The sequence below is a fragment of the Sphaeramia orbicularis genome, chromosome 11 (genome assembly GCF_902148855.1).
Source record: "Sphaeramia orbicularis chromosome 11, fSphaOr1.1, whole genome shotgun sequence".
NCBI classification, from domain to species: Eukaryota; Metazoa; Chordata; class Actinopteri; order Kurtiformes; family Apogonidae; genus Sphaeramia; species Sphaeramia orbicularis.
This window is the reverse complement of record NC_043967.1, coordinates 9,562,067-9,576,582: the sequence shown is the minus strand read 5'-3', so window position 1 is coordinate 9,576,582 and position 14,516 is coordinate 9,562,067. Positions and strand designations below refer to the sequence as shown.

General features: G+C 37.6%; 1 protein-coding gene across 4 annotated transcripts in view; it reads right to left on the bottom strand.

The window, feature by feature from the left end:
* The window catches only part of runx1t1 (RUNX1 partner transcriptional co-repressor 1), a 102,153-nt gene that overhangs the window by 36,429 nt on the left and 51,208 nt on the right, over positions 1 to 14,516 (bottom strand). For all 4 annotated transcript variants that reach the window (XM_030147824.1, XM_030147826.1, XM_030147825.1 and 1 more), the window contains exons 3-4: positions 9,724 to 9,965; positions 4,941 to 5,030 (exon numbers count right to left, since the gene is read on the bottom strand). In XM_030147824.1, the coding sequence (XP_030003684.1) occupies positions 4,941 to 5,030; positions 9,724 to 9,965 (332 nt within the window). The remainder of the gene's footprint in view (positions 1 to 4,940; positions 5,031 to 9,723; positions 9,966 to 14,516) is intronic.

Below are 14,516 nucleotides of genomic sequence, written 5' to 3'. Positions count from 1 at the left end.
GTTGTTATTTAGATATAAGTGCACTGTTGCTGGCCGAGACCACCTGTAATTTCGTTGCACAACTGGTGTAATGACAGTAAAGCCTATTCTATTCTATTCTATTCTATTCTATTCTATTCTATTCTATTCTATTCTATTCTATTCTATTCTATTCTATTCTCCTCATTTTGATTCTCTGTTGCAGAAGCCAGGGCAGAATACACAGAATACACAACACAAATTACAAATAAAGGAACAAAAAAAGCATGAAATCACAGGCTACAGTCGTGCTTTTGTCGTCTTACATCATTTTCATTTTGTTGTATATTTCATGACATTTGTCTTCTTGTGTCTTTTCTGTCTGGTATCAGAAGAACTGAAATTTCATTTGATATAGTCATTAAATCCAATACTACAGGTGTGTTTTTCTCTTACTACGTCTTCTTATTTCTTATGTCACTTCTGTTGCGCCTTGGTTTTACTTGTGTATATTTCCATTTTGAGCATCATTTTAGCATTATAATTCAATATTATTCAATTTTCATTGTTCAGCCTCTAGATTTGTGAAATGTTTTTCTATTGGTGAGTGCATTAATACATTTCTTATGCTATTTTCATCTTGTTGTCTGTGAACTCACATTGCATCCCTTTTCTTTATTTTGATTAACTGTTGCAAAGGCCACATAGACAGCATAAATCAAAAATAAAGAAAATAAGGACAAAATCAGAGACCACATGTCTTCATCTTATTGAATCCTTTAGAACAACTTTTATCTTCTTGAGTCTTTAACGTTGTTTCATCTTGTTATGTTTGTTTTTGTCAAACAAAATGGACAAAATTATCCCTAAATGACAAAATCTGAAACTGTAACTGTGCTGCTTTTATCTTTTAGGACATATTTGCCCTGTTGCCTCATTTTCATCTCGTTCTGTCCTCCATGAATAATTGAAAACCAAATATAACTGTCTGGCTTCACACTCTGGACTCCATCTGATCTGCCATTTATCATGTTAATTATAGATATTAACTGAATACTTTTACAAAGAGAACATTTTTGGCCACGTTGCTCTCCAACAGATAAAAGAAGCAGAAAGAAAAATAGAGAAAACTTTAGAAGGAAAAGCGTGAAAATAAGTATAAAAGAAATAAAAGTGCCTTTTCAGAGGCGTATAATAAAAATAAATGAGCTTTGTGTTAAATGATTGGCCTGTCCCTGCTTTTCATCTCTCAGTAAAACACCGATATTGATCTCGGCTTCAACCAGGACCTGAACTGTTGTTACTCAGTGAAAACCCTCTAGATCCAAATATAGACCCCGGCCCCATTTGTCATCTTTGACGACCAATACAAACACTGCGAATATGCACTTATCTGACAAAAACAGTCCAAATTCACATAAACGTCTGCTATTTCAGCCGAAAATACAACAGAAAAACCCTCATCGCTCTTCATTTCTTGCTCCCACGCTGGAATAAAACCATGTATACGCTGCTGCTGTGACTGAAGCGAGGCGAGGGGTGATGAATGGGCAGAGGCTCCTTCCACTGGTCATGTTATTCTAATGGCTGAAAAACGGGGAAAAAATACTCACTGAAAATGTGGCTTAGTGGGACAAGCAATCAATGACAAAACAAAGCTCTGAGAGAAAGAGGAGAAGGAGGCTGAAAGAGAAAGAGAACGCTGTCCTCTGGTCGGAAATACACTGACCAACCAGGGGCCAGTAATAATACAGAATAAATTTAACCCATAAAGAAGCAAACGTCCACCACTGACCAAAAACATCTACTGATCTAAACTGCTGGATACCTGTTTAACCACTAATCCTATCATACATGTTAATGATGTATTTTGTTGAAAAACTCACTTTTTCCTCCTTTTTTCTGATTTGATCGGATAACCTTTGTATTTACTTTAAGCTTTTATGAACATCTACATGATTGGTAAATCAAATATAGGAAAATTCATGATTTCCACTGAAAAAAGGTGAAATGCAGAGGATAATATTATCCTAAATGGTGATAAATCACTTGGGAAAGACAAAAAAATCCCGTGAAGTTGTGACAAAATACTTGTGGGTCTTTAAGGGTTAATAACATTATATACATACATGACGTTGTTGTATTCAATGAATAATGGGTTGATGGTCCATGCTAAAAGGTTAAATTTGATGAGCAGACTCCGGACATAAGGAACTGGCCGAATCATTACATTTGAGGAATATGTAGGTTAATGTTTTTCTTACTGCACATCTGACTCTCCTCTGTTTTTGTCATGGATTAAAACTGCTTTCATGTATTTTAGATACCTGAGATGCACTTGATCTAATAACCTTTGAATTTACTCTAAGCTTTTATAAACATCTACATGATTGGTAAATCAAATATATGAAAATACATGATTTACACTAAAAAATACAAAATGCAAATGATAATATTGTAATAATTGGTGAGAAATCACTTGAAAAACAATCATTTGAAAGTTGTAAAAAAAAAATAATTATGGGTCTCTAAGGGTTAATTAAGAATCACATATAAATCATATTAAGGCCAAAATACCATGTATCATATTAAAATATTTCTTCATGCTCCCATATAGAGGTTAATGTTTATTAAATAGCAACATAACAAACTAACACAGATGCTATAACAGCGCAAATAATAAAAAGGACCACTTACAAGGAGTAACAAACCCCCCTTTTATTAAACTAAATGCACTAAAACCACTGATCATCACTACAGTCAGTGCATAAAGAAATAAATCAATAACTGTCTCACACTATCCACGTTTGATTCAACTGAGAGAAACTAAACATGAATGTGATATTCACACATCAACCAGTCAGGACACTGGAACAACTAAAGAATAAGAATTCAAAACTAATACACAGTCTGAACTGAACTACTGACTAAGCCAAAAGTTCAGGTCCTTCCATTGGATAATTACTGCAGTGATGAATATGTTTCAGCTGCAACATGTTCTTTCACCCAAACTCATGCATTAAGGAGCTTCTCATTTATTGAAATGTTTCACTGGATGAAGGTCATGTGGTCTGGTGAGTCCAGACTGACCCTGTTCCAGAGTGATGGGGCATCAGGTGAGAAGAGGAGATGAAGTGATTACCCATCATGCCTAGCGCCTACAGTACAAGGCTGAGGGGACAGTTATGATCTCAGGTTCAACATATTCAGGAACATTATATGTTAAAAAAAATGATGGAAATAACTAGCATGAACTAATATAAACTTTTTGAAATGATGCCACATAAATTCATGCTGAAATCAAAGATAAAGACGATTCAGTTAAATATTACAGATGTGACCAATTTGGTTTTCGTAAGCTTTGCTACCATAGCGTTTAGACTTTTTCCCAGTATACTGAAGAATAATTAGAAGCATTTTCTATGTATGTTTATTGACAAATAAATCACATTTAACAAAAAAGTGATATGTTTGTATGTTGAAAAGACACAAGATGTGATTTATTTTATTCAAATCTGACTGTTTTGCTCTTGTGTTATTTGAATATTTGCAATTAATTTGTTGGTTTTGCTTTTCATCTTTATTTTGGCCAAACTGCTCATGCTGTTGGGTTGTCTGACATGGGTATAATGCTGAATAGTCTCTTTTAAATCAGAGGTGTCAAACATCCGGCCGACAAATCCGACAAATCCGGCCTGCCAAAGCGTCCAGTCTGGCCCCTGGGATGAATTTGTGAAATGCAAAAACTACACTCAAAATATTAATCATTTTGGTTCAGGTTTCACATATAGACCAATTTAATTTGAAGTGGGTCAGACCAGTAAAATACTATCATCATAACCTATAAATACTCACAAATTCACATTTTTCTCTTAGTAAGTGTAAACATTTTCATGTCATCTTATTATATTTACACTAAAACAAACTATCATTTCACAAAAACGCACATAACCTGAACAAATATGAACATTTTGAAATGTATAAAGAGCAACTTTACCGATATTCTGCCTGTTATTAGTTAGTGTTATTAGTTAGTGTTATTAGTATTAGTGTTATAGTGTTTATAGATCCACTGTGATCTGTAAGTTGTATACACTTGTGTAAATGATAAACTGATACATAATATTGTTAAAACTGCCCTTAGTTTTCGTAAGAAATTTCAGTTTGTTCATATTATTCACATTGTTTTAAAGGATAGTTGGTAGATGTGAACATTTTCATCATATAATTGTACTTTTTCGCTCTAAAACATAAAGGAAAGTTTGGAGTTGACATTATTTATATATTATTATGTTATTATTTCACTGGTCTGGCCCACTTCAGATCAAATTTGGCTGAATGTGGCCCCTGAACTACAATGAGTTTGACACCCCTGTTTTAAATAGTTAAGTCTATAAAGAACATACAAAACTAAGCACAGGAGTAATTACTTCTTACTGATTTCTTGTTGGATAACTTTAATGTGATGCATGTTATGTTAATTACATGCAGATTCTACTAACTAACTACAGTCACTGTGCTGTTCAAGTGTACACGTGGAGCTACTCCTTAAAAATACAGCTTCTTTCCACTTTAAAATCTTGTGCAAAGTTGCAGTCTTTAAAAAAAACTGTAAAATAGCGCATCAACATCAGTCCTGAAATCATTTATGGACTGTTGAATTTGTTAGAGGAAGAGACACAGGAGAGGAAAACCAGACGATGTGAGAAAGATATCACATATGACAGTATCTGGTGAAACTGTGAAGAAAGTCAGCGTGATGCAAGAGGAGAAAAGACTAAGAAGACATACAAGACAGAAATGTATATAGGCAAGGAGCAGCGAGACCCCCCAAAATACAGAGAGAAAAAAAAGCACGATAAATATCATGAACACAAGCATGCACATCTGGATGTGGGTTTGCTAAATGTGTTCCAGATCTGGCTGATCAGACAGCCAGGCAGGAGAACCCCTCAGTGGTAATTGTATATTTAAATATCTACCTTCAGAAAGGGGATGACAAAAGGTCGCAGAGGGAAGTTGGTGGCTTCTTGGAGCTTGGAGTGAAATTCTTCGATGGTTAGCGTGGAATTCTGTAGGGGAGAGAAAACACATGAATCCATGTGGAAGACATTAAGTGATAATATTACTTATTGGAAGCTAAGCTATATTCTGGGCCTGTAGTGAATGTTTTCGGGTTCTGTAATGGGAAACATATGGGGCAGGTCTCAGCGAAAAGACTCTCAGGAAAACAAAGGCGCACATCGTTTTCAATTAACAAAACAAATACACACATGCATGAGCCACATCATCATGAGAAAAATGATGGAAAAATGGGTTTCATCTTCTACCGGGTCTTTGTGGATGTGGACTCACATGTGGACTTTAATGATAGATCTGCCTCTGTGAGAACGCTGTGTGTTTGAGAAATGGTTCCAAAATATGATCGCCAAACATTTTATTCACATTAGGTCAGATTGGCTTATGCGGTAATAAAAGTACAAGTCGACCAATAGTGGATTTGTAAAGGCCGATGTAATATTGATTGATTAACCCATAAAGACCCAAACATCCACTGGTGACCAAAAGCATCTACTGATTTAAACTGTTTAATACCTGCTGATCCATTAATCCTATCAATACATGGAAATAATTGGTGTAAAATACAGTTTGTCATCTTTTCATGGTCATCAGATATGACCCATTTGGACGTTCAAGGGCTCCGTAGTTACCGTGGAAACACTGTCATCTTCTACAACACTGATTCACCAGTACAACCCATGGAGTTGGATCAATGACAGTGGATGGACACACTTGGTTTATGTTCAGTTAATGATATATTTGCTGAAAAAGTCAATTTTTCTTCAGTTTCCTCTGTTTTGATAGAATAGCATTTGAATTTACGTTGAGTTTACATGAACGTCAAAATTAAATGTAGGAAAATGCACGATTTACAGTGAAACATGCAAAATACAGAGGCTACTATTATAATACATAGTGATAAATCACTTAATAAAGGTTAAATAGAGTGAAAAATTCATTGGGGAACTGCCACAAAAGTAACACTGGGTCTTCATGGGCAAAGTTTGGAAATGCTGAGAAATTGTTAAAAATATGGAAACTATTCAGGCTTTCCTCCAGATGTATTACAAAATTATAACTGAATTATCCGATAATGGGTTGTGTTATGTGTATATTTAAAGCTGGTTCATTATTGTTTAACATACATACTAATATAATAATATTAAATACTGTTAAAATGTTACCTGAGTTGGTTAAAACCAGAGGATGCTTTACTTTCTTCCACTAAATGGAACCACTGATCTGGATCATACCAGACCCTTTCATAGACTAATGTCCTGTCCACAATAACATGGACATTCTCATAAACAGATATTTTCTTTCCAGCACCAACATAAAAACGACTCCAAACTGGAACAAACACTCAGACAAACCGTTGTTTCTGTCAAACATAGACACAACAGATGCTGATGGTAGGATCTGTCTTCTGTTACCATATAAATGAATTAGGTAAAGTGTTTCCTTTACATGATGTGGACTTGTTCATGACGCTGATCTGGTCCATCTTCCTAACGTATCTGAGCTGACCTCAATCTACTGCAGGTCATACACTCATTTATATGCATGGATCTGATGTTTCAGGTGCAGCTTCATTACACAAAGACATAATATTAATCAGCAAAATAGGATGTCATTGTTTTCCAGTCTTTCCATTTAATCTGAACACAAGGATACACACAAACCAGAGTTTTTAAAAAATCTTCACACTGGAAAGCATTTTTATTTTATAATCTTAGTTTTGGTTCCAAAATGCATTTGAGTGTGAACAAGAGGAACAAACTCAGTTTTGCAAAACACATACATTAATGTGAACTGGGCAGTTGTTCAACATTCGTTTCTATATTTCTGTTTCTTGTTCTATTTCAGTCAACATTACTCCTTATCGTTCACAAACACAGCTCTTTGCTAAATCTGTTTCCACTGCACTTACTTGCTTTTATTTTGATCCATAAAACCAACTTTTACATATTTCCCAAGCAGAAAACCTTTCCCTGCTATTCTGAGATCTGTGTTTTCATTTGTGATTTTTAAGAGTAGATAGAACCACACCTACTGAAAACAAATGATTCATATTTGAGATTAATTCTTTTTCACTTGATTAAAAACTGCATAACAACTGAACTGGACATCTACGGCAAAGGAATAAACATCTTAATAAATAAATCTGAATGACTCAATATCACAATTGGCAATTAATTCAGAAATGTGGACCCGAACATCAAATGAACTGTAAAAATTCAAGATGGGAGTTGTTTTTTTTTTGTTTTTTTTAATCTTTCAAGCTATTATTTTCTCTCAAAGTCAGTACTGCCACTTGGGAAGCCTAACATTATCCATCGTCAACTTAAAACTAACTGATTCATTGACAGAATCATTTCATGTCTAAGTAAATACAGAAGCAAAAACATATTGCTCTCAAAACCAAACTGTGACATGAATGAAAATGTGCTAATTTTTGCAGAGCATTCCCTAATTTCCCTAATTTATGCATCCAATACCTTGTAGGTTTATGCAGGCAGAATAGTAACAAACTGAGCTGAGTGAGAACATTTAAGCTAGAAATACACGACTCCTTCAGATTTTGTCCTCTTGTGTGTTTTTTTTTCTTTTTTTTTTTTTAACAAACAGGCCCTGTCTGCTGCATACATCGTCTCCTTATACAACAAAAATGCACCACAGAAGATGCAGAGCCCAGTTTATTTACCATGAGTGGGTATTTGGGGTGTTTTTGTACGGTTATAAATAGGGGGTTGTGTTTCAATGTGTGCGTCTGGAGCTGTGGGGGGTCGACAGCCGGTTATGCATTTCTGTCAGTCCCACACACCCAAACCAGTCTGTCTCTCTTCGTTTTAGTCGCCTGTAACTCGGGTTCGGTGGCGTGACGAGACAGCGGTGACACTATTTTTAATTTTCAACAGTTTTCCCTGAGATGCAGAGGAGGAAGTTTGAAAGAGGTGCACGAGGGAGAATAATCTGCTACGTATAACAAGGAAAAATACAAACAAGGAAAAAAAAAAAAATCAAGTAAGACAGAGAACATGAAAAAAACAGCAGATATTATTTTTCCTCCCCACACTCTTTGCGTTATTTCCCAGACCTGAATTTTGTTACATTCAGCCTTACATCTGTTCACCCAGATTGCGTAGGGGCTGTTCTTGACAGCTACTGAAACCTCCTGAGTCTCCGTCTCCAACTCTCCCCAGCACACAACTAGCTAATTAACAGTGTCACTCTTTTCAATAAGGCAGGGGGAGGGACAGAGGGAGATGCCGTCCGAGGGAGGGGGTGTGTGCAGTAAGCCAAAAGGACACAGGAGAGGCATGTGCGTATGCAGACGGTGAGAAAAATAAACATAGCGAAGCCAAAAGGAGGCTATGCTCTGTGTGGCTAATTAAAAAAATACCCTCCCTCCTCCTCCTCCTCCTCTTCCTCGGCACAACATTCAGTCCCTATTTCTGTATTCCCCCGCTTGTTACGCTCATATTTTCTCAGATCACACAGACATGTGGTAGATCTTGAGATCTGCACGTTGATTTTCAACCAAATGCTCTTGTGATAGAGCCTTGATGTAACAATGTCATCGAAGTCGGAGGAAACATCTGTCTGATCAAATCTCTGCAGCGTCGTATTTTGATTTCTGTCGACTTGATTTTTACTTTGACATGTTTTAATGCATGAATCTGATGATACCTTTGCAAATGCTGTCATCTCATCTTTGCCACAGAGGTCTTTTATTTTCATTATGGTGCTGTTTACAATTGAATAACAGATACTGGTTTAAAATGACTTTATTAATACAAGTTTTAGGATTTGTCTTTTTTTCTGTTTTATCTTTTTGGAGTTGTTTGACTGTTAGTAGTCGCAATTCACAACAAAATGTCTAAACGACCAGATTTTTTTTCCTGTCAGGTCTTGATGACAGTGACGACAGATAATTATATGTCAACTCTTGTAGTTCAAAGATCAAAGTAAAAGGAACATTTCCAAAACAATTTCAGAAATTCCCATTTGTTGACATTTGTTAACACTGGGAGACATTTTTCAAATTTGTCTCTTGGTCAAAACGATATACATTTAGTGTGTGTAGTGTCAAGATCTAGCTAACTGAAAGGTCAAAGGTCACTGTCGATGATTTTTGTTTTTCAAATCATTATATCTGACTTACATACTCTTTCACATTTTAACGGAGGTATGTGTGGATCATTGTCTTCAGGTTTTTTTCCTTTTTGTCTTTAATCATCTTGGAACCATAATGGACATGTTTGAGATACAATGTACTTGAAATATGGAAGGAAAGAAGTAAAATAAATAAAATCTGACCATACTGTGATTAAGAGCATGAAAACAACAGTCACCTGGTTTGATGTTTTTTGTTGTTCTTTGTTAAAAACACAACACTGCCATCATTTTCCAGCTTTGATGGATGTCGGTGAAGGGCAGAGGTTTGTAAACCTGTGTTTATTTTACAGCTGACAGACTAGGTGGGTGATGTTTCTGACTTAAGAAGGGAAAGGACTAAAATACATCCCAGGAGGTTTTTCAATCAGCAATAAGTGATCCCAACTTAAATTTCTGATTCTGTTAACACCTTCCATCTGGTTCTGTGGTGTGTTTAACAAGTGCGGGGGATTATTCTTCTTTATGATTAACAGAGTTCTACTTCCAGCTACCCTAAGGCCCAGAGTCCACTTAGTCAGTACTCACCACTAGCCCTAGCACTAACGTGCGGACCCGCTCGCCGATTTCAGGTGAGATGTCGTTGCCGAATTGCTGTAGAGTTGTAAGGAAGCGTTTGAGCTTGCTGAGCTGTCGGGCGCCACACGCTGGTGGGAGCTGCTGGTTGGCCAGCGAGGAGGAGGAGGAGGAGCTGGGACCGTTGCTGTAGCCGTTGGGAGGAGACGGTGCACCGTTGAGCGCCGTAGGGGAGTGGCTGCTTCCATTGGTTACTGTGAGAGACAAGGACATGAAGAAAAATGTAAATGTGTGTTCTACTAATGAGTATCAGTTTCAGATTAGGGTTTAGGGCTGCAGTTATTGATTATTTTGTTTGATTCAATGCGATTAAACAATTATTTGAATAGGTCAAAAAAATGGTAAAAATGTGAAACAGACATGTCTGAAAATGACAAACAGGACAAACTACTTCTCCTTTATTCCAGAACCAGCTGTAACAATAACCATGAAAAGTATAAAAGGAAAAGTATATATAAAAATATCTATACACAAAACAAAAACAGTATAAAAGTATCTAGAAAAATATGTATAAATATATAAACAACAAACAAGTCAAACATCATCTACAAACAAGTGCACTGTGGTCTTCGTTACTAACAACTTAAGATGTAACTAACACAACTACGTGTTGATCCTGACATCATGTGCATCACAATAAGTGTCTGTGTGAAACACAACAGCGGAGCCAATGTTTAGCATCAGCAAATTTAAGGGAATGAAAGTTCGATTCAAGAAAATTGTAATTTTTTTTATCGATTTGAGTCGATTAATCGCGTCATCGTTTCAGCTGTAGTTGTGTTTTGTTGAGCAGTTTCTTCTACAGAGGGACAGCGTCACACAAAAGTACTGATTGGTTTTTAATTGCCAGTTCGTCCTCTCACGCTGTCTACCAAATGGCCAAAAATAAGCTAAAATCACTGAGTGTGCAACAAAGGAAACAACATAGTTGAGCGTCCTGTGGACCTAACCACTGATTTGAAGTGATTTACATTCCCCTGCAAACATTCTCAGTCCTCCACATTTGTTTCCAATCATCGTGGCTTGTTTGATCGTCACATAAAAAACATATTTCTGCTTTTGGAGACATGTTGACTCTCTCCACCTCCTTGTGCGTTTCCCTCATTCTCTGCAGTCTAAACAAGTGGGGACAGTGTGACACCCCATCGAGTCAGAGTACAGGAGCAGAATCTGTGTGTGTGTGTGTGTGCGTGTGTGTGTATGTGTGTATGTGTGTGTGCATGCATTGGGGGAGTCAGTGTACAAAGAGATACAAGGCGGCATAAAGCTTTCCCTCTAATGAGATTAGGTTTTGACTAGCGATCCACTCACTCCCCCTCTGGCTGCCGTCCAAAGCCGCCACTGTAAAAGAGAGGAGAGAGACGAGATACTCAAACTGCATCTGGTAACAATTACGTTGGGTGGAAATCAAAGCATACTGCTTTGTTAAAACCTTCGGCATGCGTAATGAGAGAGCCGGGCCTTTCCTCCCTCATCTCACGGAAGCCCTGATGTTAATTGTGGAGTGTGAGTGTTTGTAACAGGCAGACACAGACAGACAGATACAAAGAGACGGAGAAAGTAAATAAGTGGAGAGCGAGTCATTGAAAAAGGAAGGGAAGAAGAATAATGTCCCTGTTGCAGACATCCAGTGCTACTACAGCACAGGCAGCAAGTGGCCTTTGATTCTTTGATTCTGGTGCTCTTCATGCAAGTGGTTAAGCGTGCACTTTTAAGTGAATACTAGGGTGTAATTTGCTCGTCACAGCCTATGTGCATGTCGTGGCGAAGCTCCAAGGGTTTGTGAGTGTGGGCATTAATGAACTTATCGGGGGGAGTCGCCGGGAATGTCTGCAATTTGGAAACGCTCAATGCAACTTGTTAATGGGGTTTTGTGATGCTGATAAGGTTCTTTATGATTTACCAATGAAACTGTCTGGTTCCCCATGTGTGAACGGAAGTGTGTTGGCTGTGTGTGTGCAGGGTTCCCACAGGTTTCTACAAATAAGACCTTTTTAAGGCTACTTAAAACAGAATTTAATGCCCTTTTTAGAGCCGATTTTACAACCATGATGGCAAAAGTTTGCGACTCCTAGAATTTAGGAAAATGTATTTATGTACTCCAGCGCTTTGATTCCAGTCTTTTCTGAATTGATTTCTTGCAGGTGCAGTGAACTTCAAACACCTCAACCTCCACTCGTGTCAACCAGGTTGAGAATGATCTTTTCTCTACCCAGGTATTATTAAATTTGCACTTCCTCATGCTTACATTTCGCTTGCGAGCCGTCCCTTAAAGTTCCCAAACTCAGTTTTCTTAGGCGACATTGCACGTGACTAATGACTGCATGTGTTTTGGGCTGAATGTTCTGTGGTAATTCTCACCAGCTGCAAAGTTACTGATAATTGGTTCCTAATTTCAGTATAAATTGTCGGTTTGGAATGAGTGGAACTGAGTCGACTAACGTTACCTTCTTTGCAGTTTAGACATTTCCCAGACACATTTGAACACAACACAGTGAACAAGTTTATGGCAACACAGCTTAAGACCTACCATATCAAATTGAATACCTTTTCAAGACTTTTTTAAGGTATTAAATGCAGATTTATAAATTCAAGACTTTTAAAGGCAAATACACACCAACCCGACTGCCAATCGTCACCAGAAAAGGTACCCTGACTGATCAGTCGGCTCTTGTCTCCCTGACACAGTCAAAAAAGTGTGAAGAACACACCAAATCGACTACCAACTTCAGCATACATTCTGCGATTGTGCAAGACGTAAAACCGGAAAATGACGGAACATCCCTGACTGATGACATCCACTGTCATCAGTCATTGTTGCAGCAGAGAGTGTTGAGTAGTTCAGAAGGGTTGTTGTAGTTGCACTTGTTGAACGGATGGACAGTAATAAGGAGATACTGGTGTTGTCAGCTCTCAAGCTTCTTCTTGTGGAAGAAGAAAGATGTCACAGGTGAAAACTAAGGCGAAATCGCACTATACTAACAATGCTAACAGTGTTTACTTCATGGAATGAATGAAGCCCATAGTCAACACTGACTGGCACTTATTACCTCCGCCAAGGAGGTTATGTTTTTGTCAGGGTTTGTTTGTCTGTCTGTCTGTCTGTTTGTTTGTCTGTCCGTTAGTGTGCAACATAACTCAAAAAGTTACGGACAGATTTTGATGAAATTTTCAGGGTTTGTTGGAAATGGGATAAGGCAGAAATGATTAACTTTTGGGGGTGATCGGGGGTGGGGGGGCCCACGGGGAGGCCCACTGATCAGCCTTGGCGGAGGTCTGCGCTCTCCGAGTGCTTCTAGTTCAGATATGATATGAGCAGTGAATGGTCTATTATAGAAGACAATAATAGAGTGCAGTACCTTGGCATAGCTGTATTCACATGGAAACTTCTCGTTCACTGATTCACTAGCCAAGGGCGATCCCTCCACCAATCAGATTGGTCAGAATGAATGACAGGTAGTGACAGGTAGTATCTTATTTTATCCACATGTTGAATCAGTTGAAAAGACTGGCAACGGCATTAACAACTGCCGATCGCACAAAACACACCACCCAGACTCATGTCGCTGACCTCGCCAGACTGCCCGATGAGGTCTGACTGCTGAAAATCGGGTTGGTGTGTCTTCGCCTTAAGACTGTTTAAGGAACATTGTTTGTGTGTTTGTGTTTTTCTTTTTGTCTGTGTGGGTTACGGTGAAAACAGACTTTTGTGGTGTAATGAGCAGCAGTCATGACATCACACAAAACTAAAATGTTCTGTTTTCTACATATTATTAGCCTCATAGTATAATTGCCTAAGTCATAATTTTGGCCAAATTGGGAATCAATCAGCAGTGATAGGACAGTTAAGTTACACAAATATCACAATTTGGCCAAAAATATGACTTTAGCAATTATGCTATGAGGCTAACGATATGGAAAAATACATTCGCACTGGATGACTTGCATTCCTCCATTTGAGAAGAATTAAAGGTGCATTGTGCAATAATTAGTGACATGGCAGGATGAAGATGCAGAATCCAACCGACTGAATAAACCTCTTACTCTTCCCTACAGTGGACCTTTATTAAAGTCAGTGGTTGTTCTGTCCATTCAGGGCTTTTTAGTTAAGTGGATATTAACTCTGGTCTACACTCAAACATAGTCGGTGACAGTAATGTGCATTAACGTTGAATGAAAGTCTACTGTAGAACAAATGACCTGCTCCCTCTGTACATGAAAATCACTCATTCTAAGGTAAGAAAAGCACAATTCCCATTTTCGTGTAATTTTATATTAACGAAAACATAATTATGAATACTACATTCCATTTCTGCAGCTAGATCCTCCTAAATCCCCCTAAATCTTCTCTGCATCTTTAATCATAACCTTATCATGACGGATTATAAATGGCGGTTCGTGTGTCCGAGGACCCTTACGCAAAATAAATTGTTATATTGGAAAGACATCACTTGTAGATAGGTCACGGTAAATGAGAGCCATGTGTTTAGTATCAGGCAGCAAAGTGACGTATTTGAATTTATTTACCTCGCTTGACATCAGACATCTTGCAAAGTAAGTTTTGTTCATTTACACTACATTTATGCAGCTCTTTTTTTTATAGATAGACAGACGGACGGACGGACGGACAGACGGACAGACAGACAGACAGATAGATAGATAGATACTTTATTAATCCTGAGGGAAACATTTCTAACATTTTATTCTGATTACTATGTGCAATAATAATAATAATAATAATAATA